At 35.6% G+C, this 26,202-nt stretch overlaps 1 protein-coding gene across 1 annotated transcript in view; it reads right to left on the bottom strand.

The window, feature by feature from the left end:
• Nucleotides 1-5,179: 5,179 nt before the first annotated feature.
• The window catches only part of NLN (neurolysin), a 39,365-nt gene continuing 18,342 nt past the window's right edge, over nt 5,180-26,202 (bottom strand). Inside the window, exons 4-13 of the mRNA XM_075488315.1 lie at nt 23,395-23,502; nt 21,814-21,916; nt 20,923-21,083; nt 19,303-19,438; nt 16,743-17,109; nt 15,170-15,371; nt 11,847-12,033; nt 10,416-10,544; nt 9,787-9,923; nt 5,180-6,426 (exon numbers count right to left, since the gene is read on the bottom strand). Coding sequence (XP_075344430.1) covers nt 6,292-6,426; nt 9,787-9,923; nt 10,416-10,544; nt 11,847-12,033; nt 15,170-15,371; nt 16,743-17,109; nt 19,303-19,438; nt 20,923-21,083; nt 21,814-21,916; nt 23,395-23,502 — 1,665 coding nt within the window. The 3' untranslated portion in view covers nt 5,180-6,291. The remainder of the gene's footprint in view (nt 6,427-9,786; nt 9,924-10,415; nt 10,545-11,846; nt 12,034-15,169; nt 15,372-16,742; nt 17,110-19,302; nt 19,439-20,922; nt 21,084-21,813; nt 21,917-23,394; nt 23,503-26,202) is intronic.

The following is a 26,202-nucleotide window of genomic DNA, read 5'->3' as shown; positions in this document are numbered from 1 at the left end:
TATGTGGAATAACAAGTCCTACTAGCCCCAGTTAAAAATCAGGACACCAGAATTACATGCAATTGCTGTGCCCATTTTACTGCTATGGTATACAGAAATAGTATCAGTAACCTGCTCTTATGCAATATTCTTGCACTCATCCGTCGTGAGATTGCTTAACCATTTTTGCTATAGTCTCATAACAATTCAGATTGAACCGACTACTATAAACAGCCTGTAGATACTTTTAGAAGTCAGTACTTTCTATAATACAGTCCACCAAGCTGTAGTTTTAACCTACATTTTTAGTTACTACAGGCATGTTACATGTTACTTTGCCCATGCTACAGAAATTTTTAGGCTGAACGCCCAAAGCTTTCAAACAATCCAAAGAATTCTGTGTGACTGCTTTTTTTGGTCCCTTGCTTACAAATTCTATCACCACTGATTTTATGTTACTGGCCTCTACTGATCCCTGAAGCACTTAGATCATGGTACCCTGTTCAATGGTAATTCTATACCAACAAGTACTCTCTGAGAACAGTTAGCTGTTCTTAATCCATTTTACATATTCTCTATTGATAATATAGTGTTATCATCAAATGAAAATATACAGCACTAACTCAAATACCCCTTATATAAATCTCTCTACAATCACCTTCATCAGGCTTGTAATGGCTACAAATTATTATATCAGGCTTGTCTGACAAAACTTGTTTTTCATAAAATCACTTGCACCGTATGAATTACACTCATTGTTTAATTCTTCAGCAACAGAACCATATTTATTCTTTCCCACTGTTTTGCTGAAGACTGATTTCAAGCTATGTGACCAATAGTCATCTATTTGGTCTTTTTGAACACTGGAACTCATTAGTACTGTTCTAGTGCAATGGCATATGCCCAGTATCCCAAGATTAAGAGCTCTGGGAAAAAATCCCCCACCACCAATTCTTGTAGGTTTGTAGAGTGCAAGTTAGTCAATCCTACTCATGTAAAAATGTTTATTCTTAGAAGGTGTTGCTTAAAATCCTCCTCATTTAATAATGGACTGGAAAGTACCCCATTGTTCTCATGATATGATTACATCACATCGCTTCTTTCTAAATGCAGATGAAAAACAGTAATTAAAAATTGTCTTTTTTGTCATTTTCAATATTAGTATTTCCATCTACTAAAGGGTCTGTAACACAAGTGTAACACTAATGGGTCTGTAACACAAATGAATTTATTAGTTCTTAATACGTTGTTATACATCTTATTGGCTATAATCCTTTCATCCATGTTTTTTTTCTTGACAGTCTTAGCCTTCTTGATAATTTTTAACACTTTACAATTCCTCATTTTATAACTATTTCCTACTCCTGATCCCCCATTTCTGTTTTGTTTATTTTTAATTGCTGTTTTTACTGGTGAACAGATTGGCTCTTAGTCAGAATTGTTCTCAAAAGTTTTTAAGTTGTGAAATTGTGGGATTTTGGCCAACTGAATTTTAAAGACATACCACTTGTCATTTACAATTTTTCTTCCAATAATTTTACTCATTGGTGCTCTTAGTGCTGGTATCTTTAGCCTTTTTAATTTATCAGGAGTATAGTGCAAGCAAGTATTGGTTGAGTCTGTCCTCTGTTAGTCAATACTGAACAAAATTAGGTCATGATTATTGGTTTCTAGGCAACCACTAACTTCCAATTCATTTAATTAATTAGCCTTTATCTATCCTAATTAGGTCTAAAACAGATTGGTTGTTTTTTGGTACCATGACTTTTGTATCATCTACACTTTTTACAATGGCTAATGATGATTGGATTTGATATATTATAATAATATACTATAATATTATATTCTATAATAATATAAATATATAATCCTGAATACAGGATTTCCAGCATAGGCCCCACAAACTAAACTTCCCCCATAACATCGCACATTTTTCCTTCCACCATGGGAAACTATTATTTAAAATATATTCATGAAGAAAATAGTGGTGAAACAAAAATTAATCTCCAGATGTCAGGAAGAAGCACAAGTATTCAAGCAACAAGCTGTTGCATAATCTCATGTTCTTTGGCATGCAAATAAAAAGATAAGAAATCTATTCATAGGCAAGCATGTCTTGTTTCTAATTCATAAAACAATGAAAAGCATTCAGTAGCCTTTCATAAATCAGTATGCATTCAGCTACTGTCTTTTTCCTGCCATCTGCCTCTGACATCCACTCCAACCCTTCTACAACTATTGTCAAAACACCCTTCTCCAACTTCATCCTTCCACCTACTGCTTTCCTTCCTTTTCCTTTGACTTGTGCTACCGCATAACCTCCTGATGTCTAGCCTCTCTAATCATGCAACCAGCTCTACACTTCTGTAAAACCCCTCCAGGAGTCTCCACGTAACTCAACTACCACCCACTACCTCTGAAGGTATTTGGAAACTCTTTCATTTTTCAAAGAGGAAGCTGAGATGTGGACCTTGTGATTCACTTGTTGCAGTAATTTTACTGCTCCCATACCAAATGACTACAGCCATTAGAATTAGTTGCTGCCTGATTATCTGTTAAAACAGGATTTAACAAAGTTGTCAAACAAGTCAGCAGCTGACTGACCCTGGTTACTGATTAAAATGCGGAAGTTTTTTTTCTGCAATGTTCTTATACGAATAATAGTAACATACAACAGAGAACTATTTGTATAGGAAAACCAACTGTAGTAGTATTAGAAGCTCAAGCGACAGTCAATACTCCACCTGTCTCTAAAAACATGAACTCCATACGTCTTAATGCTCTCTTTATTAAGTCAGCATAACAATTGATAGGCACCACAGCTCAGAGAGCAAAGTTAAAACTTTTTTTTCAGACTGCTTTTACCATTTAGGTTTGACCATGTGACCTGCAAGCAGTCCAGAGACAGCCTATATGCTGGACCTAGGTCAGACAACTAGCAGTTGTTACTAGCAAGATCACCTAGTTATCTTGTGACCCAGCTGCATGGCCAACCCATTCTATCTTTTGCAGCTAAGAGGCAAAATGAGAAAGCCACTGCCTATTATCCACTTACTGAGTGGTTACCACTCTCCCTAGTCTGCCATTTCACACTTTCCCTTTCATTTGAAGCTTTTGTTGTGAAGCCAGCCAAAGTCCAATTTGAATTTTTGACAGAGGAAAAAAAATAATCCTAAATACAACGAAATTCTAAACAGATACATTACTATCTTGAAAAGGCAGCTGTTTGTTACAGACTAAGATTACAAGTTATTTTTTTATTTATTACAGTGAATACTTAAAGTTGGGTTAGAATAAACACAGGCTTTCACTGTTTTGAAATTTAATTCAGTGGAAGCATGGGTCTAGCAACTCTAGAGTAGGCTGGGTTTTGCCAGATGCCTACCTCTTGGCATATGTGAATGTATGTGATTGTTTCTGTGAAGTGTCAAGGCAATTAACTCATGTTTCCAAAGCAGAAGCATTCCCTGTTTTCTTGAGGGACTTTATGTCACAGCCTTGGAATAGTGTCAGAATAAGTTGTTTCCTATACAGACAAAGTTTCATGCATATGATGGAGAGCTACAAAAACAGAAAAGATGTCTTTCTCCAGGTTATCTTTTCCATTCCAGGATCAGGTCTTTACAATAAGAAATGTGAACATGAATTTCATAGAATCATAGAATAGTTTGGGTTGGAAGGGACCTTTAAAGACCATCTAGTCTAACCCCAATTTGATTCAGAAGGCTCCATGAAGGCAATATAAAAATTAGCAGACAAGTTTGATATGTTACCACATTAAGGTGTTTCAGAAGCACTTCAGAACATACCCATTAGTCTTCTGTGTTGAGTGCAGTTTTAGCCATAAGATGATCTGCCTTAATTATTTCCTGATGCAGACTGAGGGAACTGGCTTCTACAAAAACAAATTACAAAAAAATCCTATTCTTTGGGACAGGTATAGAACATAACACTTTCATTTGTGGTCACAATGTGGTTTAGGTTTTTCTCCTCCCTACACACATGGATATCCAGTTGATGCGAACATAACTGTACAATCATGGCGGCATTTTCACATACATGTAATAGCAGACATTCTCCTGCACTTCAGTATCTTAGTTACTATATACTGTACAACACACACACTCTAAAGAACAGGAAAATAAATAAGTCAAATTATCATCATTAGCATCAATACTGTCCTAAATCTAACTTTTAAATCGTCACATAACTTTTTATCATCACATATTTTTGTTTATAATTACTACATTTGCAATTATCTAGCTTGATCTGAGACTGCTGGTTTATGCAGAGAAAGGTCTCCCTCATGTGGAAATCTGCCTATCAGCTGTAAAACAAAAACTGCATTTTGCTTCTTAATAAAGGTTCCATTGCTTAGATTTGCAGATTCGTTTTTGGAAAGTATCACTTCGTATACTTTTTACAACATTTTCGTTCATCGGAGCTATCGTTACAGTGTGAAAGGAAAAAACCTTTGATAAGATAGGATCACAAGAATTTAAACGTGTTTAAAAAGAAAGCAAAATACTTCAAAATCCAGTCAGAATGTAAGGGAAATTAATCTTGGCAAAATTCACAGGTTTAGGATAATTTTGCATCCATCAGTTTCCTCAGTTTTCCTTTAGAGCTGTTCTGAATACCATTCAAGTTGTTCTCATACATGTGATTTCCATGTATTGCCTTTTCATGACCCAGCAGAACTGGGGTCTAAAACTGTGACTGTGAGAGTTAATTAGAACTGAGTTAATTATGTGGTCTGGTAAGACTACATAGTTAATATATTTTGGCTACAAATATTTATGTTTCCTCACATCCGTAACTAGCGTGGCTCAAAAATAAGTCCTGTCAAATTTTCCAGTTCAAAAACTAATTAAGCTGCTTTTCTTCCCCAGTTTAAATGCTTTAAAAGAAAACCACACAGAAATAAAGTTTCAACTGAACATTCACAATTGTGGTTTTTTTCCCCCTGAAACACATAGATTTGACCCAAAGTGAATGCTTTCAGTTTTCTTTTGCTAGAAAAAGAAGAAGTCTCTTGAGATGACCAGGCACATCCTCTTACTTTGTGGTTGAACATACAAATAAAAATACCAACCATGTTTACAGCTATGGTTCATATGTATAAAATATATTAGCTAGTAACCAAAATTAAAGTTTGTTCATATAGGTGTTGTAATACCAAAACCAAAGTAAGGTATGATACCTAAAGACAAGAAAAGTGCACTTGGATTAGCAGTTTTATTTGGGTGGTGTAGAGTTGGCTTGTAAGACTCATTTTTCCTGATCTTGCAGAAAAATTGCAAAATATTTTCTCAATTATTTTCACACTCCCACAGCTGAAATCATTAAATCTATGAAGCTTTTTTGTAGCACCTCTGCATGCCACACCGAAAAGGAATAGGAAAATCTTGGATTGACTTTTACCATTCCCGTTGGGGACATCTTGTTACCTTCCTTCCTTATAGGTATCTCAAAATACTTCACAAACTAACTGAAACCATTATAATTGCTCAAGTATAACTTTTCAGTGACAGTGTTGATATAATTTGGAAAACAGAGACCTGATTTGAACATCAACAAAAAAGAAAAAGTGGTGGAAGAACTGTGAAGGTCATAGATTTTGGCTGTTTTTCCTCAAGGAAGGGAAGGAAATGGTAGCTCAAACGGTAGGGTTTTTTTTCTTTTTAGTTATACTGCATAAGTTTATAAATGATACAAGAATTTAACATGCATCAAAATGAAGTCTAAAAGTATCACACAAGTAGCTCTGCTGTAAAGCTGTCTGGGGCAGGTTCTCAGTCTTGAAATTTGTCAGGAAGCTAGACTGAACCCAAACCATGATGAAATCAAACATGCTTCCTCTCCATCAAAGACACTGGTTACCATCAATACAATAGAAGAATGCAGAATAAGAATGAATCTGTTTCTTTTATTGCTGTGAAAAAAGTGTCCTTTTTTTCCCCTCCAGTTTTAAAATTCGTTCACAAGACATAGTTTAAGCATAGTTTAATCTATGAAAAGAGAAACATGGCATCAACTCCCCATACTGATTAGTATTATTTCATAACAATTAGAAATAATTACTGTCCAAATTTCTCAGCTTCTGCACGTCTCAGAATTTTTTCCCTGATGTGTTGAATTTTGTAGTCCTATGCAATTTTAGAAAATTCACATTTTTATTTATACAATTAAAAAAAAAAATCATCAAAAAGTGACCCTATTTCCCTAGAGTGATACATAGTTACGATGTGAAATACATTGACATTTCCAGCTCATTCCATACTTATACACCATTACAAAGGAACCAGAATTTTACTGAACACATAATCCCTTACTCAATAGGAAAGCTCTCTGGCTTGGTTTACGCTCCAAGAAATTTTGTAGCATATCCATCCCATCCAAAGATCCTCCAGGTTTCAAAATGAGGTTTCTGTATTTCATCCCAGCCTGATAAAAGGTAAAGCAGAATGTTAGTATTTCTTATCTTGCGAACCACCTCTTTTCTGTATCTGTTGCATATTTAAAAATCTACTCATGATTAAACATCTTCCCTCCTTCCAGCTTTTCTTAATACCAAATCAGGATACACCAGAAGTATAATTTAGATTTGCTGGAAGAACTCAAGAGAGCAGAAGTTTAACCTATTCTTGAAGAAATAATTTTTCTTGTGGTTTTACATTGTTTTGGAACCTACAATTGCAACTTGTCTGGAAGACATTCTGTAAAGCGTAACACATGCACAATCTCCAAACAACCTTCAGTGATGAATTATCCCCATGACTGACTGGCTGGAAAAGGGAACCTAACATCCATTCTCTCTTAATGGCTGTTTTCTCTTTCTTTAATCTCTGTTTGGAGAACAGAGATGATAATTCATAGATAGATAGATGTAGCGTTGAGGAATGACATGCCACATACACACATATTATATGCACAGTAGTATATATGATACATACAAACACATCTAACTCCCCTATTAAAGTATCTTAAAGTAACAGAGACTTAACTCAGGTTTTATTTTCAGGAAGAAACATTATTACTTCAGAAGGAATGGACTCCTTTCAAAAGAATGAACCAAGCTTCTGAGACAACAGTAAGTAATGAGGACTTTCTCAACAAGAGGTCATATTTTAAAAAACCTATCTGGAGAATTTTGGGCTTCCGAGACATGACTATCAATGAGAAAATATTATTTTTCATGCAGATGTCCCAGATGTTTCTGATATTGAAGAAAACAATGTTCTTCCTTTTAGTTACTGTATGTACACATATATACTTCCCCCACACGTCAAAGCTATGAGATTACAGGATCACACCACTTCCTGATAGCTGTACTGAAAAAACAAGCACAGGTCTTTTTAACTGATGGACTTCCATGACTTAATTGCATTACCAATCGCATTGTCTGAATTACAGCTGGAAAAAACTAAAATGCAAAAAAAAAAAATATTCACTGAAGCACTACTTATACTTCACTATTTGTGTTAGTTTCCTGAACATTAGCAGCAAATAAAGATACTGTTCCTTGTAGTTTAAAAGTGTTATTTGAGTAGACTTGAATCTTTGCTGTTGTCTCTCCAGAGCCAGCACATTGCTCAGTTCTAGGGAGACCAGAGGTAATTTCAGATAATGTGCAAGAATTGAGGAGTCTGATGACCACTAAGTTAGAGTTAAGTGTTTGCTGAAGAATTTTTATAGATACAGTCTCTGAAACTAGTTTCTATAACCGTTGCTCAAAACAGGAAGAGAGGTTTTATTCTAACAGGAAGAGGTAAGCCAAATTTCTAAAAGCCCTAGTCATAATACCATAACCATTTTCCTTTCCTGCTGTTCTGAGGACTAGTCTAAATCTAGATATAACGAAATATGCATAACTACAAAAATCATACTGGTATCTAGTATTTGTTTATAAAAGATTGTTTGTCCCATCCTGTGGAACTCTATTACACTTACATGGAATGCAAATAAGGAAAACAAGTTGAAAGAGAACCAATGTGAGAAGATAGCATTGCTCTGAAGAGGGAAGGAAAATCTTCACAGAGTTATCCCTGAAGTTATATCGGCATTCAAGCAATGTGTGTGTGTGCACACATATGCTAGAGAGCGAGTGACAGACACACACACATTTTTCTTCCTCATTTCTTAGCCTGGATAGCAGGCTTCACATTAAAAGAGGCACTAGTTGCCTTTTAGCTGACCCATAGCAAATATTCACTCCTAGCATAATTAATTTATTCTCAAACAATACACAGAAAACAAAAATCTCCACAAAAAAATCAGAATAAAAGGCACTTTCATCCCTCAAAAGAAGTAAAGGCCACAGAGCAATTCTGGCAAACTATAGCTTAGGGTTTTGACTATACAATCACTCAGAAAAGAGTTTTGAGAATAGGGAGTAAAGCTAACAGCAAAAAGGGAGGGCTGTGCATGTGTCAGAACAGAGAACTGACACAAAGTCCCACATGTCTGGCACCAGCACCCTTATCCATCCCTCCAAACTGCTAACAGTTAAAAAAAGTTAGTAAGTCTGACCCCTCCCCCAATGCCATTTTTAAGATCCATATGAACAGCATTTTATTAAAAAGTTATTTTATTCTCTCATTTAACTTGCCATTTCTTCTCTCCTGCTCTTCTTTACGAATGACATTATTCCCATTGAATAAGGAGGTATGGTTATTCTCACATGTACCTGTCATGAATCCCTAGCACTTCAAGATCAGGCTTGACCTCCAAACTTCATCACCTCTCCTCTCAAACTATTCAGTTTGTTGCTTTTCTTTGTAAAACACCTTTTGGGTTTAATTAGCCCCTACCCCATCTCTGCTTTGGACTCCTCTCTTTGTCCAGGTCAAAGTCTAACCTTGTTTACTTTCTCCACCCTCTAGAGGGAGGGACAGTTCTAGAAGTTCTGGTTGCTGTGATAAGGAAAGGGAGGAATGAAGGCAAATTCCAGGAGAGGAACAGGAAAGTCAAGCACTTTCTACTCTCTTCTTTACTTCTCTCTTGTATACATTTACTGAAGGGAAGAACATTTACTGAAGGGAAGCTGGCTGCTGAATTCAGAAGACAGATAAGAGGATCAGGAAAACCGAAAACTCTTTCCCATCATGGAACTGCAGCATCTCAACTCAAGTCTAATATTATAATCTCTGAAAAATAAAAAAGCTTGCCAGCACTGGCAGGACTACTAACCACATCACTAATTATAGTTTCTTTCTGCTGGAGGCAGAAGAGGCTGGAGAATGACACAAGGGAAAAAAAGCCCAGTAAATCTAGAACCTGTCAATGATTTGAACTTCAAAAGCCCCTTGAGAAAAAAACTAAAGAGGAGAAAATTTGTGAGTTGTGCTGTGAAAGAGAAAGCTCAAAATAGATTCAGTTTTCTAAACAATAACTACATAAAAGTACCACATACTTGATATACTATTAATGGAAATAGAGCACCATTATCATACAACTTTCACAGCAGAAGAATATGCACCTGCTCTTGCAATGGAAGAATATGTTTTTTCGGTTTAAAATTAAAGAGGAAGGCATTAGTCAATGTGACACAATGTCTTAAAAGTGTCATAATATAATATTAAATATATGACTATGTAAGAATTGTATTAAAATCCAAGTGCTCTTGGAAATTTCAAGATTATTTTCTAAAGTAATTATTTATACACCTTTTTTTTTGTTGATCTGAACTTCACAGGTACAGAAGAAGTACTTGAGATGTTATACCTATGAATCATGATTGCAATTAATGCGGTTTCAGAGACAAAGAGCAACAAAAGTCTTTAGTAAAAAGTATTCATCACCTACCTTTGGATTCATTATTCCTTCTTGCTTAAAGCAGCTATAAAAAATGTCAATGGAAAACACTTCACTCCACAGGTATCCATAGTACTGACCATCATAACCACCTGCCAGATGTCCAAAAGTAGCTGGCATGTTTGTTCCTTGAAAGGTAGATTAACATTAATTTATTTAAATCAAATGCACTTATTTCTTTGATGTATACAGTACTTCAACTTTAAGAATAAATTAATAAGGAATTTATACCAACTACTTTGAAACTTCCAGCATAAAGGGTCTGAGTATGCCTCAAAGTATTGGCCATATTCTGTTCACTACAAAGGAAGCTCAATTTCCCATTTTAGGCTAGTTGCACATCCAACACAGATGTTACAGAACATCTAAAGTGGTATTCACATCATGTCACTCTAAAATATAACCTGCAAAAGGTTAAGTTTTATATTTACCTTAATCTTCCTTCAGAAGAGATCATTAAGATCACCCCAAGTTTCAAAGTAATTATTTCAGCTTTATAAAGTAGATTCTTTTATAAACAACAACTTGGGATTTTTTGTATGCCAAGCATTACTGGGAAAGAAAGGCATGTTTAATCAAACCATTTGGACATGCTGTATAAAAGCTTCATGCTGACATACCTGGAGTGGCAGGAATTCCTAGAATCTCCATACAGTATTTAGCATATTCATCTGCTGGGTCAACAGATGGCTTTGTATGCAGTGCCTGGTCAACTTTGCTCAAAACAATCTGACGGAGGGTTAAAAGGCCTAATTGGGTGAGAACATTTAATTAACTAGCATCAAAGTAGCTGGAGTGTCTTTAGCACCTTTCATTCAAAGATGTCAACATGCATCCTAAATTATTAGAATTTTAACCATGGAAAAAACTTGGAGTTATGTCATTTCCATCTGAATTGCATCGGTTACAAGAAGCTGAGAGGCATATTTTTAATAAAAAATTGTCATTATAAACTCCATCTTTTCAAATGTTATTTTCCTCACATATCAAAACCAGAATAAAGCAGGTATTTTAAAAGCAAATTTCAGTATTTAAAATTATGTTTTCAGCTGTTTTCACTTCCAGTATACCATTTCATTCAGGGCTTGCACAGATGGTATTATCTACCCTAAGACACTTCAAAGAACAACAAGAACTGCTGCTGCAGCTGCTGTAGGCTTTTTTGAAGATGGTGTCAGACAAAATGCTTATGTAGGTATAGTACCTGTACAAGCCAGAAGGACAAGGACTTCTTGTTCAGGATAGGGGAGCAGTATGAAATAAACAGCAGTGGCTTAATGACAAATTGTACCATAAATGGGTAAGACTATGATATTGGGGGAGTCCTGACTACAGGGAGAGGGGGGTGAGAGTGACAGCATAACGAGATGATAGGTAATGACATGAGATTACAGGCTCGGTTTGGAGATACATGTGAGGTGGTACAAGATGTGGAAGGAGAAGAGAATTGGGACCTTAGTTTGGGAAGGCAGTATATCTGCTGGGAAGGCAGAGAACATCGACTTAAGGTTCTGCATTGAGAAGTTAAGAGGCTGTTTGAGCAATACAGGGCTACAACACTTCTGTCTGGGTTATGCTATCTATGTTCAATAAATTTGCAAACAACTTTCATGTCTGTCAAGTGTCATGTGCAAATCAAGTGTAGACAATACATTTAGAAAATCTGATACTGTATTCATGCACAGTCCCTGCCCTGGGCTACCAGAAAAAACACAACAGAAAACCCAGGAACTTCCCCTCCCTCCTCCCAATTTTAAATGAGCAAAGTTGGTAGGTAAAAAAGTCACAGGGAGAGGAATGCAAAGATATTTTAGTCCTGTGGGTAACCTGGAAAATCAGAGCTGCCACTGTTCCTGCAAATAGTGGTATCTGTCATCATAGCCTTTATTAATGGTGGTACCCATGCAAATAAACCCAGAAAGACAGTGATAAGTATACACACAGAAGAAATATAATGGACAAGTTATGTTTGTTCTTTAATGTTTCCCCACCAATTTTTTAAATTATATATTTTTACACATACACTGTGGGGAGAGAGGGCAGAGAGATACCTGTATTAGCCAGTCTAGAGGCAGCAAGTTTCTCAAGGAGCATGTCTCCAACATGGCTTTCATCTTTATAATGTCTTGACATTTGCTGTAGTGGTTCTTTTTCCCATACCCAGTTCTCAAACATTTGTGAAGGTACCTCTACAAAGTCTGTTTCCACATTAGTTCCACTAAACCTAGCAAAATCAGTCTAAAAGGAAAAGCCATTGTATTAAATGAAAATAGAAGCCAGGATTTCTAGCAGAATATAAACTTTCAGATGCCAAAATTTCAGAGTTAATCACAGGAAAAGGCATCATTTGAACAGGTCAATAACAACAACAACAACAACAACAATAGTAATAATAATAATAATGTGAATTTTAAAGAAAAGAGGGCAAAAATTCAGATATAAGACTATCACGAAGCAAAAAAATAGATTACTCAGTAGTTATTTACTGCATTCTCTACTGGCGTGAAACAGTACTCCAGTTTTCTTAATATTATTGATTTTTACCTTTTAGCTTATGACAGCAATACAAATGTTTCTGTGCTGTCTTATGACAATGATATAATTTGTAAATTGTTGTAAAATTTTGTTATATTACCCCAAAGTAAAATAATAAACTCCAATTATACACTTATAAAATAGTTTATTGTATTACAGTCTACCGCACTGATTCAAAGATTTTACTTGACCAACTTATCCTATTAAGCTTTGTCCTAACTGTCTTCATTCATAAAGTTAATATGGTTAACATACAGCACAATTTTTTGAGCCAGTAATACATGGCGTGAAATAAATGAATCCTAGCAACTTTATCCATGAAAAGTCTCAAAATCTGACACTCAATCACTGATAGAAGAATCTTCCTTCTGAAAGCCAAGCACATTAGAGCTTTTTATTTTTTACTTCAGCATCATCAATCACTTCATGTTTAAAAAGCCCCCTCCAGATATTAATTTTGAAGAAAAGTTTTGTAGAGTTAAAAATCTTCATTAAAATATATTCCAAACCCAAAATATTTCTAAAAAGAAACAGTCACTTTTGGAAGACAGTTGTTCAAATGCCAACAGAAGTTATTTTGTCTCACTCTACACTTGCCCTGTAATAAGTCTACCTCCTCTTGCCAACCCAATTTTATTGTTCTTCCCTTCTCAGCAACATTCTAACACAACATTTCAAGTGCTAAAAGAAAAAGAGAATTCTCAGTTTCCCAAACGCCCTCTCTAAGAGCTGTAGATATTCTTGGGTTCCATCCTCCACTGGGGAATAGTTGCCCCAGGAGTACTGGCTTTTGAACTTACTTTCTTGCAGGATTACAAAAAAAAAAGCATGTATAATGTAGGGCATAACACAGAATTGACAGCTATGTCATGTTCATATATCTTCCTCTCATGTCTTCAGAAGAACAACAGAAAAGGAGAAAAACATTTGCCTTCATTTACACTTGTGGGTTACTCAAATCCATAGTTGTAACAGGCTGGACCTTCTTACTGTACTTGCTGAATAGCAGCTATGAAGAAAAGCCAGGAAGCATCAGCTGGGAAGAAATGGCGATAGAAATGGCTAGAGCAGAAGGCAAGAGGAGTGCAAGAGTTTGTTGGCCTCCAGATATCCTTATTTACCCATACACAAGTGCACCATGCAAACAAACACGCTAACAAAAAAATATTAAGACATTTGGTTGAAGGTTCTTCAATAGCTCTCCTTCCCTAACAGCATAAACATATCCCCTCCCTGCCCTGATACCTCACTTTCCAGCAGACTCCCAGTACATTACGAAGAGTATCACTCTCCCAAAGCTGACCTTTACCAGCAGCTCACAGATTCCCACCCAGTCCAATCTCCGCATACCCTTTAAATGCCAAGTTTTAACATGCTTAAACAAATCATCATATGAAACAAGATAGTGCTTTGCACACACAAATCCCAGAGGACAGTATGTTCTTATGTGGGACTAGCAAGTTATTTGCAGGTGTGCAAGTAACAATTTACATAAAATACAACAGCAGTAAGCACAGTAGCTATGCACACAGAAACCACCTCAGCAGTGTGAGAGACCACTGGAAAGCAGGCTTCCCTGACCTGTGTGCAATTCCACAGCAAGTGAAGTACATATGCATTGGTATTGTTGGCTTGGGCTGCCCAGAAGGGGCTCTGCAACACCCAGGCACATCCTCATTGGTTATCAAAATGTTGCAGTCAATTTTGTACCAATGCTGAACGTGTCTCATCCATAAATACCTTCTAGGTAGTTTAAAAGAAAGAACAGGTTTTATTTCTCAATTCTTGAACTCAGAAACACCTGTCTTATGGGGAAGATGATCAACTAATCATTATATTTTTACCTTCGACATGATACAAAAATATCTAAGCAAGTCTAGCTACTTGTTCTGAAGTTTGCTTGAACGTCATTTGTTTAATTCTAGATTTAATATAGAGATTTCTATGACTTTGTTTCTTTATTCTGCAGTCCTAGGATCAAGTCCTAGGATCAAGGTCAAGAATTAAAATCCAATGTGTGTCATATTTCTCTGATTTTATTATTTGGTACTTGTTTATAAAGAAGATGAAAGCAGTGCTACACAAAGTCTGGATTTGTGTATTATGTGAATAATTTGGTGAATGAATACTGAGACTTGTCTCTCTCTGAAACATAAAATTTTCGTAAGGCCAGTAATAAATTTATCATCTAGCAGAATCAATTTTACACGTAAGTAAAAATGAAACCAGCACTTTTACAACTTTATTGTCATCTTGATGCGAAATCTGCAGACTAGCTTCAGTTCCTTCCGGTCACTGTGAGAACCCTGACTGTCAGATAGGAGAGCAGAAAATAAAATAGCTCAGGCAAGACCTGTTTTATGCTTTTGATGTAAAGAGTGATAGCTCTCAAGAGTACTAAATGCCAAGATGCTGGAAACTATCTGGACTCACAAATCATTTGCATTCGTAGGTACAGCAACCTTTTTTTGCTTCTAATACCTAGCATGCTACTAGAAGTAATAAAAAGCCCTCTGATAGCTGTAACAGAAGCCACCACTGAGCACCTTCTTTACCTCACACATGGATCTCTTTTACTCGTTGCAGGTACCTGCATGGTGCAAATGTATATGTTCCTATGAAAATGTTTTTCACAAGAAGGTGTATTTATTGCTGTAGTTTTAAATAAAAATTAAAACAACAACCACCAAAAAAACCCCAACCTGCCACTTTGAAAAATAACCAAAAAAAGTGCGTATGTACTTTACTAAAATTAAAACCCACCAAAATAGACTTATACCATGCTTTGAGACAGTGGAGAAAGAAGTAGGTCTTACACTGGAATTGAAACATCACTAACCTGTGCACATATCTGATGCATTACATGACCAAATTCATGGAAGTAAGTCTTTACTTCATCGTGTCGCAGCAATGATGGGTGATCTGATGCTGGTTTTGTGAAGTTGGTTACCAGAGCAGCTACAGAGATCATTCTGCTGCCATCAGAGAGAAGACAGCTGGGTTGGAGACCAAAGCATGCTGCATGCCCATACTTTCCCTCTCTGTATAAGAAAACATATCAGACACTATCTTCAAATCACAAGCCTGCTCACCAGAATGGCAAAGCCTATTCAAGAACAGGGACAATCAGTCAGTGTCTCTTTAAAGATTTACACAAAGAAATTACATCTTTTCACGATGTCTAAGACTCACTAAGTTTAAGATCCTGTTAAGAACACAAGAGGAAAAAAACCCAGTACTTAAATCACATCAGTTTAAGATTCACAGCAGCATTTACAAGAATTTGATTTTTACTTAAATACTGGAAGTATATATACTTTAGATGTCAATTCTATTCTGTAACAGGAAGGACTAGGTTCTGTCCTCTGAAGCTGTATTTTTTCTTTCATTACAGGAGACAAAAGAATACAGCTTACTGCATTTTCAGTGTGATCCAAAAGTTTAAAGAAAAATTATTTTGAAATTTTTTCCCTAAACCCAAGTAGTTAACTGGGTAGTTAAGTCAGAAGAGCCTTACTAACAAATAGCTTCAGCTATTTGCTGCAGCTTCAGCAATTCACATGATATGCAGAAAGGGGGAAGCAGGCAAACAGGTGAAGGAGATAACACGTGCCTGTCTTAAAAGGAACAATTTATGTACTATTGTATTGACTAACCTAACTTTCTTGACCCAGAGAAGCCTTAAATCAATTTATATTAAAAAGGGTATCAGCCAATTTATAAATTGCTAAAGAATAATTAAAAAAAACCCCAAAACAAGAAACAGTGAGAAACAGTTAAAAAAGACTAGCTAAGAATAAAACCTGTCAAATCAGTCTAGTCTCCTAATCTCTGACAGAACACAGATGAAGCTGTAAATAGCTACAAAGAGAGCTGGAGAGCTGCAGAGATCAACCAGGAAGTACATTTCAAGGTGTGCTCAACAGGAATCTGTTCTTGGTCCTGATATATTTGATATTTTCTCTAGCACTCTCAACAACAGGGTACAAAATACCCATATAAAGTGTAAAGAGGAACTGGGAGAAACTAGGAACACTTGGCAGATAGGGTCTGAACAGACTGGAGTAACAGTTCAACATAAATGAAAAGTAAATCACAGTATTACAGTTAAGAAGGAGAAAAGTTCATAGAGGCAAAAAATGATGGACAACTGACTAGATAGCAATAACTACAGAAAATAAACAAAGTAGTAATGTTTCATAAACAATATAAACAAGAAACGCAGTAGTACTGCAAAAAAAGAAAAAGTGTAAACAATCTGAAAACAGTCCAGAGGACAATTTAATGAACACAGTCTTGTCAGTGGGACAAATATTTACTTCCAAACGCATTTAATTTCAATGACACCAGCAACCCACTAAGAAGACCAATTCAATTTTAAACACACAAGTAAAACACTAAGTCATAATTACCTGGGGTAAAGGTCCAAATAGAACTGCCCTAACATTTCTCCTGTTGAATTATCCTTTACTGTATAAAGAGTAACACTGTCATGCCAAACATGAGCGCTTTCTACTTGTTCAAATGCAAGTCCCAGCAGCTTCTGGTAAATATTCAGTAAGCCCTCTGTAACAGCCTCAATTGGGAAGTATTCCTTCAGCTTTTCTTGATCTATGGAGTACTTCAGCTCTTCTGTTTTGTTCATATAATAATGAAGATCCCATGCATTGATTCTTCCATCATAATCAAAGTTTCTTTCTTTACACTCCTTTTTCTTCAAATTTAGAATGAATTCTCTTTCTTCCTCAACCAATGGCTTTAGCTTCTTACTCAAATCATCTGAAACAAAGATTGCCTTGGAATCAACTTCTGTGCTTCTACTATAATGTGTATTCCTATAAAATACACTCATAACTTTAAGCACATGCCCCAAGAGTGGATGCTAGTTTTCCATTTGTTGACTAACAGCAAGCAAACTGTCTGCTTTCTTGTCTTAATGAGTTTTAATTGCGGGCATGCTATAAACAATACAGGAGTCCATACAGGCCTAGCAGTACTGTGAAGGGTTTTGGTCAGTTTAGGCTTTTTCAAAGACATCAGAAATGGAAAGCAACACTAGACACTTTTGCTTGAAGCCTTTGATTTTACCTCATGTAATCTCATGTTTCTGCAGAAACAGCTGACTGGAAGTGCAACACAAAATTCAAACAGTACTTTTTCTTCCAAGACTTTTCAAAACAGATTATGACCTACTTCTAGCTAAAGTCCTATGAAAGAACAAGAGACTAAAGAGTTCTTGCCTATACGGTGGCTACCTTCTAGACTACTGAAGCCACTGGATATTAATCTCTGTGATCCCAATTTTTTCCAATATAGCTTTTCTTGGACAAGAAAGGGTCATAGCACTATGAATCCAATATATTGAATATAAAATATTTAAGCTTACTGAAACTCCTATAAAGTACATACTGTATTTATTTTCTTGTAAGTCTTTCTGGACTACCAGACACTTTTTTCTTCCTTAAGAATTCAGGTTAATGTTCACTATTGGTATCTAGAGTGTAAAATTTAGGAACTGCCACTCCTGTTTCTATGTAGGCTTAAGGCACAATATGAATTTACATGATTGAAATACTGTCTGCAGCTTGTGTTATGCTAAATTCAGAATATGTGATAGGACAGAATGCTTTTCTTTGTAGCCATAAGATCGCCTTATGAACATTGATTTAAAACATGAATATATATGAACAAAGCAAAGCAGATCATACTGTCATGCTTGTAGCTGAGGCTATTATCAAAAGAACTAAATTAAAACAGACAATTAATTTGATGAACATTCTCCCTCTACGAGAATTACCATGACACATGATATTTATGAATAGAAAAGAATATGATCTTGTACTGTAAAAAGTTAAAGTCACAACAATAACTGCTAAGTTATGACATGTGTCAGCTTCAAAACAAATGAAAAACTACAGTATTATATAAGCCCATTTAGAATTACAAAAATATAATGAAAAGAAAAGAGTCCAAACTATTTTAAGTACACTTAAAATAAATCGGGTAATTCTAACATTTAAATATAAATCAAAATGAAGTGTAAGTTCATTGGCAAATATATGGATAATTGGTATTGCCAAATATGGAGCTGAGCTCACACCATAACAGAAATGTGACAGAATTACAGGTGAAGGAAGAGGTGCATTTGAACTTTACTGATGTAAAAACACAAAAAAACACTACCACCAAACAGACTTCATTGCTGTACGAAATTATTTTGGAGGGTTTATTTATACAATATACAATCTTAAGTGGTGTTAGGACACATTAATAAACAAACACATACTATTCTGTAGAACTACATAATTCCAGAAAGTAGAGGTTAACTCTATGCGCAAGAGTGGGCCCAGTGAGGTCAACAGGATGACTATAAATTCATAAACTGCTCAGTTTAAAATTTTCAAGATATCTCTGTTTTCAGATCGAATTCCATTAAAGGACTTTTGAATTCCAGATTTAAACTGTCATTCCAGATCTAATTTTTTAATTCAGCTCATGGAAGTTGCATCATCACATATTGTAATCTTTCATTATACTTAATGCAGTTGTATCAGAAAAAGACACTAAGGCTGCAGATGCACAAAAAATTGCAGCTAACCTAATTGAATGAAAAGCTGCAACTGTGACGCAGCCTCTTGAACTGATAAAATTGCTTAGGCTGCACATGGTATCCTGGTTCTAAATTAGGATAACTGCATTTTGGGGCAGAGAAAGAATAACTGCTTGCCTACATTGGCTGTCACTAAGCAGTTATTTTCAGATTTTTGTCTTGTGATTCCCTGTTTTGGAGCAATTGCATTTGTACAGCTATGGTCTAAAAAAAATATATGCCAGAACAGAGGCAACAGAGAATTCCTTTTCCGTCTAAACATGATGGACTCTGTGACCCAATTATGTATTTAAATTTATCTTGGCTGCGGAGTCATGTTGCCACACCAAATATAAAAGTATTGTTTATAAATAAGAACAAACCTAAGAAGGCTGTTACGTTATCTGTGCTCTTTGCAGTGTTTACCTCCAGGACAAAGTTGGCATGTGTATTATAACCAAGAAGCTCTGCTACTTTTGCCCTTAGTGGAAGCAACTGCTGAAGAATTTTTGTGTTCTCCTAAAAAAAAAAAAAAAAAAAAAAAAAAAAGGAGGCAAATTTGTAAAGTGAAACCAGAAAATGCATGTTATCAAAACAATTATCTGAATAATATCTGTAATGATAAGAAAAAGCAAACATTTAAAATTAAACACTTTAAGATATAAATATAGAATAATGTAAGTTTAGCTAGATTCCTGTAATTTTTTTGTCACAGCATTTGATTGCAGGTAGCTAGTTTTCTGGTCAATCTGAGTCATGATTCTCCCTTTTTTAATTTTTCTGTTTTAACTAACCAAAATTTAATTAACCAAAATTTATCTGTTTTAAGTAACCAAAAGATATCCTTTTAGGATAATAACAAATCTTTGACTGTTGCAAAGAGTTTATTTCCTTTATCAATCATTTAAATGTGAAAGATAACAGGGAAATGGCTGGCAGCAGGCTTAACTCCTTGTTAGTGGTGAAGAAAGACTGCAAAACAATTGTGCAAATATTCAAAGCTTGTTTGCAAATTTCCCTCTTTTGCCATTCTGACAGTAGCAGTCAGGGAAAGAGATGTGAAACACAAAAATGCCAGGCCCTGACCTAAATGTGGTGGAAGATCCCTGAGAAGCTGAAAATGTAACTGTTTTAGCCTCCAGTTCTGGAAAAAGTGAGATTTCTCAAGGAAAAAACTTTTTTTTCAAGCACTAGGTTCGAAGAATGTCCCACAGTTTTAACAGCAAGTCCTTTAAGTGTGCTGACTTGCAGAGTGTTCAGTTCTTGGTGCCATTTTATCTTATCCTGTACTCTTCACATTTGCCAGCACTTCAAGTACAAAAGCTCAACTCTGCCATTGTTCTCTAATGAATGGTTGGTACAATTGTCTGAATGACAATTCTTCTATCCTTTCTATCCTTTTCATTATTTTTGTACCTGTCTAGGTGCCTGGACTCATCAGTATAAAAGAAATTATTTGGGAAATTATGTCTTCTTTTTATAAGGCATGTTTCCAGCTATTTTTCAGATAATTAAATGAAACTTTTATAAAAATTAGGTTTTTTTAAAAATCTAATTAAAGTTCTCATCAATATGCAATGTATTAATTTCACATTTAATCACCTGTATTTCATAATTAAAACGTGTGCTTAAATAACCCCTCTTATTCTGAGGAATCCCAAAGTACTACAGAAGCTACAATCAGATGTCCTTCTCTGGGAGGAAAGTGCCAGTAAGCAGCTGCAAAACACTGTAGGGAAATTTGGCAAAAGATCAAAATCCTACTTCTATTTACAGCACCACTGAAACTTTAAGATATGTACACACACACACAGGGGGATCATCAACTTCTAAGGTCTTCAGACATCAGAATAAACTGGAGCAAGGCACTGTTAAAGATCACACTGATAAGTTGTGATTTCGTAGTACTAGACAATATATAGAAGTCAAATCTAACATTTAAATGTCCAGCTCCATTTTTCAACTCTGTCATTACCCTGTAGAAAAGTCAATATGCAACATACCTCTTTGCATCTCGAGTTAAAGGCAGATTCCATTTTTCTCCTGGTTTCTGAAATGCAACACTTCTTCAAGACAGGAAAATAGTGGGGATACTTTAAAGTAATTTTATATTTGTCTTCCTCAGTCTTCTCTAAACTCTTAATAAAGTCATCAGGAAGGCCTTCTATAGAACACAATTGAATAAACGATGTTTACCAGAATTACCTACTCCCCTCTCTTTTTGTGAGATTGTTGCATTTGTTTTGCTGCAATCTAATTTGACATTAGAAATCTCCGTGGAAATATAACCCCTCTTTTTAGAACAATTTGCTAAAACTTTTTCAAATCACAACCAAGCAAAATAAAAATTGGAAATGCTTGTGAGCAAAAGAGAAATATATGTAAGGCTACCAGATAAAAAACGGAATATGACATAAAAAAATCTCTGGTGTTATTAAAGCACATTTTATGCCATGCCCTTCAGATAATGAATCCCCAAATTCTGTCACATGAAATCTCTAGATCAGTTTAAATGATTGAAGTAGACAAAATATATTGCAGGACAGAAAAGTTTTTCCAATAATTGCAATGAATATAATACACAGGGGATTGCCTGATAGTGGAGAACTGAGAAAAGAAGCAGAGGAGAGTAAAGTTATGAAAAAAAAAGTAGAACAGATATGCTAGCTTGATGGAAGGCAAACACTTCAGGAAGCACAAATCTATTAAGCAATCATAAACACCTGCAAAGGGTAATTCTAAACTGACTTTGGAGAAGGATTAAAAAGGAAACAGAGAAGATTGGAAAACAGTCAGAATTTCACTTGATGTAACCATCATTCACTGGGCCAAAAACAATTACTCCAGTAAAACCGGAAGGTTGAAGAAATGGAAAGAGCAAGCATACTACTCACCAAGTTCTTCCTTAGAAAATACAAGAAAGGTGTTTTCCTCATTCAAGTTTTTGTTAAAGTCTATACACAGCTCACTCAATTTTTTCTTCATCATCTTTATTTCCTGTTTGGGGTATAAACTGAACTTAGTGGAAAAACAAAAATCAAACTTGGCAATTGCTATCCTCCACACGAATAGTATTTCACTTTTTCCAGCTAGGCTCTCTACTAGCTGACAGTGAATACCAGCATTGAGCAAGTAACACACTGCAGGTAGCGTCATACTTCACTCTCCCTCAGCTTCCCTTCTATCTTTCTTTTGGTCCTGAGCAATATTGTTGCCAATGAACCCTGAGTCAGGGCTACCACTCCGACAACATTTCAAATGCGTTCTCAACTCAGGCGCACTGAACACATAAACACGTTCTCTGAACAGCATTATGTGCTAACATTCAATTACTTTCTGCTATTTGAAAAGCCTAAATTACAATTTTAAGTGTAAAAATATCCACTAAAATCAATGAGAATTAAGGGAGTAAAAATGCGTGCAACCTACGAAAAAACCACTCCTTTGGAATTGTACAGGTATGGCAAAAAGAAGAGAATACCCACACAAGACAAGACCATTCCAAAACTTTTTTTAAAATCCTGATATTCACCCATCTGAAACATTTTCTAATATATCTCATAGCATGTCTCTACTCCTTACTGTCAAGTTCACATAAACTTGGTAGTTACCAGTAGAATACACACCAAATACAAAACTTGGCAGAGACTATCATCAGTCAAGTTTTTACTTAAATATAATTCAACTATTGTCTCCTTATAAAGTATTTCAAAATTCCTTGAGAGGCATCCGTTGCCTTTAAGCAATGCAAATACACATGAAACTGTTCCCACTAACTGAAGGATGTGGATGAAGAATGATTATTTTCTACAACGGGTAAAGTCTATTCAAGAGTCATAACTGAGCTTGTTATACAACATCACTTAGAATTTAAAGAGAATTATGTCAGGATCTGAGATGCTGACAATTTTTCTTCACGATTTTCAGAAGTGACAAGTGCTTTTATATGCTTGAGGTAAATCCTCCCTTAATGGAGCCAAAATTCTCAGTGTGGCTTGTGCTCCCTTTAAGCTACCTCAAAATGCTAAAATCTTGGACACATTTGACCACATTGGTTAGTAATTGAAATTAAAATAGCTGTGTCTTTGTAACAATTACACATACTTCTGAAGCTTGGACTCACAAATAACATTTTTGAGAGGCCTCTTGGCTAGGAATCTATGTAATTTAGGCATTCTCTATAATCAGAATATATAACGAAGCTCTTCCAGATAGGCTGCTTTTACTCTGGAAGGCTAAGAGAGGTGATGCATACCACCTCTATCCACTGAGTACTGTGGGTGTCTAACAGATCAATTTAAAAACCTTAAGTTTAAAGGATGAATCTGGAACTAAGAACAGTTAAGATTAGAGCAGTAATTAAGCAGGTCCAAAAGCACAAAGTTCAAATATATTCTTAGTACAGCTATACAACCATAATATCATCCCTTCAACAGTTCGTCACCTTTGTTTATAAACTAATAGTCCATATTTACATTCTGCACTTCTTTAGGAAGATGGAGTCCGTTTCTTTTTCCCACTTGAACTGATTTCTCTAGATATCGCTTTGTTTCAGGCTTTACATTTTCAAGATCACAGGTTTGCTGAAATGACAGTATAGAATAATTGAATTTACCACATGGTGTAAGAAACATACCAAGCATTAGAAGGGTCTGAACAGAGTTGTTCTTTAGAACACCACCACAGTAAAAAAGGAACATCCCAGATTTTAGTGTGAAGGACTTCCCAAAAACAGTTACCTTATAGAATAGTATTCTTACATTGACGTAGCATGGTTTTAAAATAATTTTCTTTTACCAAGTATCTCAGCACATTTACATGCTGTCATAATGGCAAGCCCTTTTAGTTTATAGTACAGTGCACTTAAGCTTTTTCTGTAGAGATAGCTTTCTTACACGTACTTGAAGAAAATCAGTGCTATAAGGTAACACTGTACCATAAAACTTAGAGGGATTAAAAAAGACCCAAAAGATTAGACGTGTCTCCGAAGGTTATGAGATGGCATAAAATTTGAGCATATACATCATTTCTTTCAGAACAAATCAATCAGTGACAACAAATAAAACAGTATTTCTATGTCTGGTTATGCCATTACAAAGATCCTTGAATGGTCATTTCCTAAAGCAACCAACATTAAGAGACAAGATACTGGTTGTAACAGAACATGGATCAGTCCTGTGAGGGTCTTCCTTCAAACTGACTACAGCATAACTGTTTAATTCAGAAACTTGCCATTTTGCCCTAAATTGAAAATAACGCTGTACACATTCTAATTTTATCTTCTCATCTAAAAGGGGACATTTAAAAAAAGGTATTAACTTATAGTCCTTGTTAAAAAGGACATAAGTTCACCTTCAAATAAGAGGCTGTTGGAATTAGTTCTGACTTGTCTTAACAACCATCTCGTCTGCTTACCTACATACAATTAATTCTTGACTAGCACCTCTGAAAAGTAAGGACATTGAAATATGCAAATTTTATGAAAGAGTTACACAACTGTGTACAGCTGTCAACTAATGACCTGCCAGTGCAAACTACCTCTCTTCCTTAAACAGAAAAAATAAGAGACAGGAACCTAGTTTGTATTCCAAGAAAAAATAACTAAGAATAAAAACTCCGAAACAGATATTTTCCCAACTGTCATTTAAAAATAATCCACACAACAACACATAAACAATGTCTACTCCCACCAGTGCCCCATGTTTTGTTTTTACTCTGCTTTGTTTTTACTCTGCAAAGAGTCACAAGTCCCAATAGCATTATGCTACAGCAGGACTGCTAAGCATTAGTACAATTGTGTCTAAAACTCTTATGCATATACCAATAGTTTATATGCAAGAACTTCTAAGTCCAGTGAAAAAAATTACAATAATCACTTCACTTTGTGATAAACTAACTTTTCTAAAGCCAACAGGTAGATTTAACTTCGTTCACTGATAGTGTCATTTGATGAATGATGAATATTTTTTCTGTTTAATACTATCTGTTTACAGGTAATTTTTAAAAGAATCCATACACTCATGAAAGGATGATGTAACTGCTATAGGTCACCACACACTTAAAGTCAACAATGCTTGAGCCATGTGATTGCATAGTGTACCCTCCACCATGGCTATGATTTTTTTGCAGCACTTGGCCATCACTTGTTTGTTTGTTTTTAAATAAGAGGATGTAAATGGTGGAAATATCCTTTTGGGAGGAAAGTAAGTGAAGAAAATCATGCCCTCTGTCCTCTCCAAGTCAAACCTCACATCTCCATCCTCATTTGTGATAAATGCTTAAGGCAAGCCACACAGAGTATTTCCCAACACAAAGATAAAAAGAATGCTATTACCCTACTCCCTGTGACACTCGGGCTTCCTGCTCTGCTTCTGGCAAAGAACACTCCCTGAAATTCTGCAGCTTCATGAAGATCTTTATGCTACCAAGCACTACATTGAGGATATTGAATACAAAAATATTTGTAACAATCAGAATTTTCACATATTGTTTTTCCACTGGGCAACCCACAACACCAGGGTTCTTTTTTCTGACCTAAGACTAGTGTGATAGAAAAAGCATGACTTCAAAATGATGGAGGTGAAAAATGCAGATACTGTCACTACACTGACATTTATATTGTGCCAACTGTGCTGCAAGGCTCAAAAATAGAAAGGCTGAGAAAAAAAATTGAGTACTCTAATCTCTATAAAAAGACACTGCTTTTATTACAGTAACAGTTAAGGACAGAGGATTGTGAAAAGTCTCACTGAGTTATTTAGGCATTGTGGGGATGTCTCAGCCCCTCCCATTGAGCATATGGAACTGTCATGCTCCTGAAAATCTCTTGGGCCCAAACCCACCAAAAATTTTAGGCAGAAGGGAATTCACAAACACTGATTTTAAGCCTTTAAAGCCAGTGAATATTGGCTCCTTCTAAAGCTAAGGGAAAGATTCTTTTGGGAAAAAGGAGGAGAAAACTAAGTTAATGTTCTTCACCCTTTTCTTGATGACTATACATCTCTCCATACACTTCAAAATAAATCAATGTTAAATAGCTTCTAGTCTTAATATTAGTCTTTGTCAAGTTTATCTGCATCACAGACATGCTTAAGATAAAGATGATACACACTCAAAAGGTCTTTAAGCAAGCGTATAAACGCTCACAGACACAGGAACCAAGGGTGCTCTGTGGTCACCTCTGAACTTCAGTCTGGTCAGGATGGTCTATGTCATCTTCTTCTTCTTTGATGAAGAATTTACACAACAGAAGTGCTAATTTCAAATATACTACACACATGAAA

The sequence above is a fragment of the Mycteria americana genome, chromosome Z, assembly GCF_035582795.1.
Source record: "Mycteria americana isolate JAX WOST 10 ecotype Jacksonville Zoo and Gardens chromosome Z, USCA_MyAme_1.0, whole genome shotgun sequence".
Taxonomy (NCBI): domain Eukaryota; kingdom Metazoa; phylum Chordata; class Aves; order Ciconiiformes; family Ciconiidae; genus Mycteria; species Mycteria americana.
This window is presented reverse-complemented; position numbering and strand designations above follow the sequence as displayed.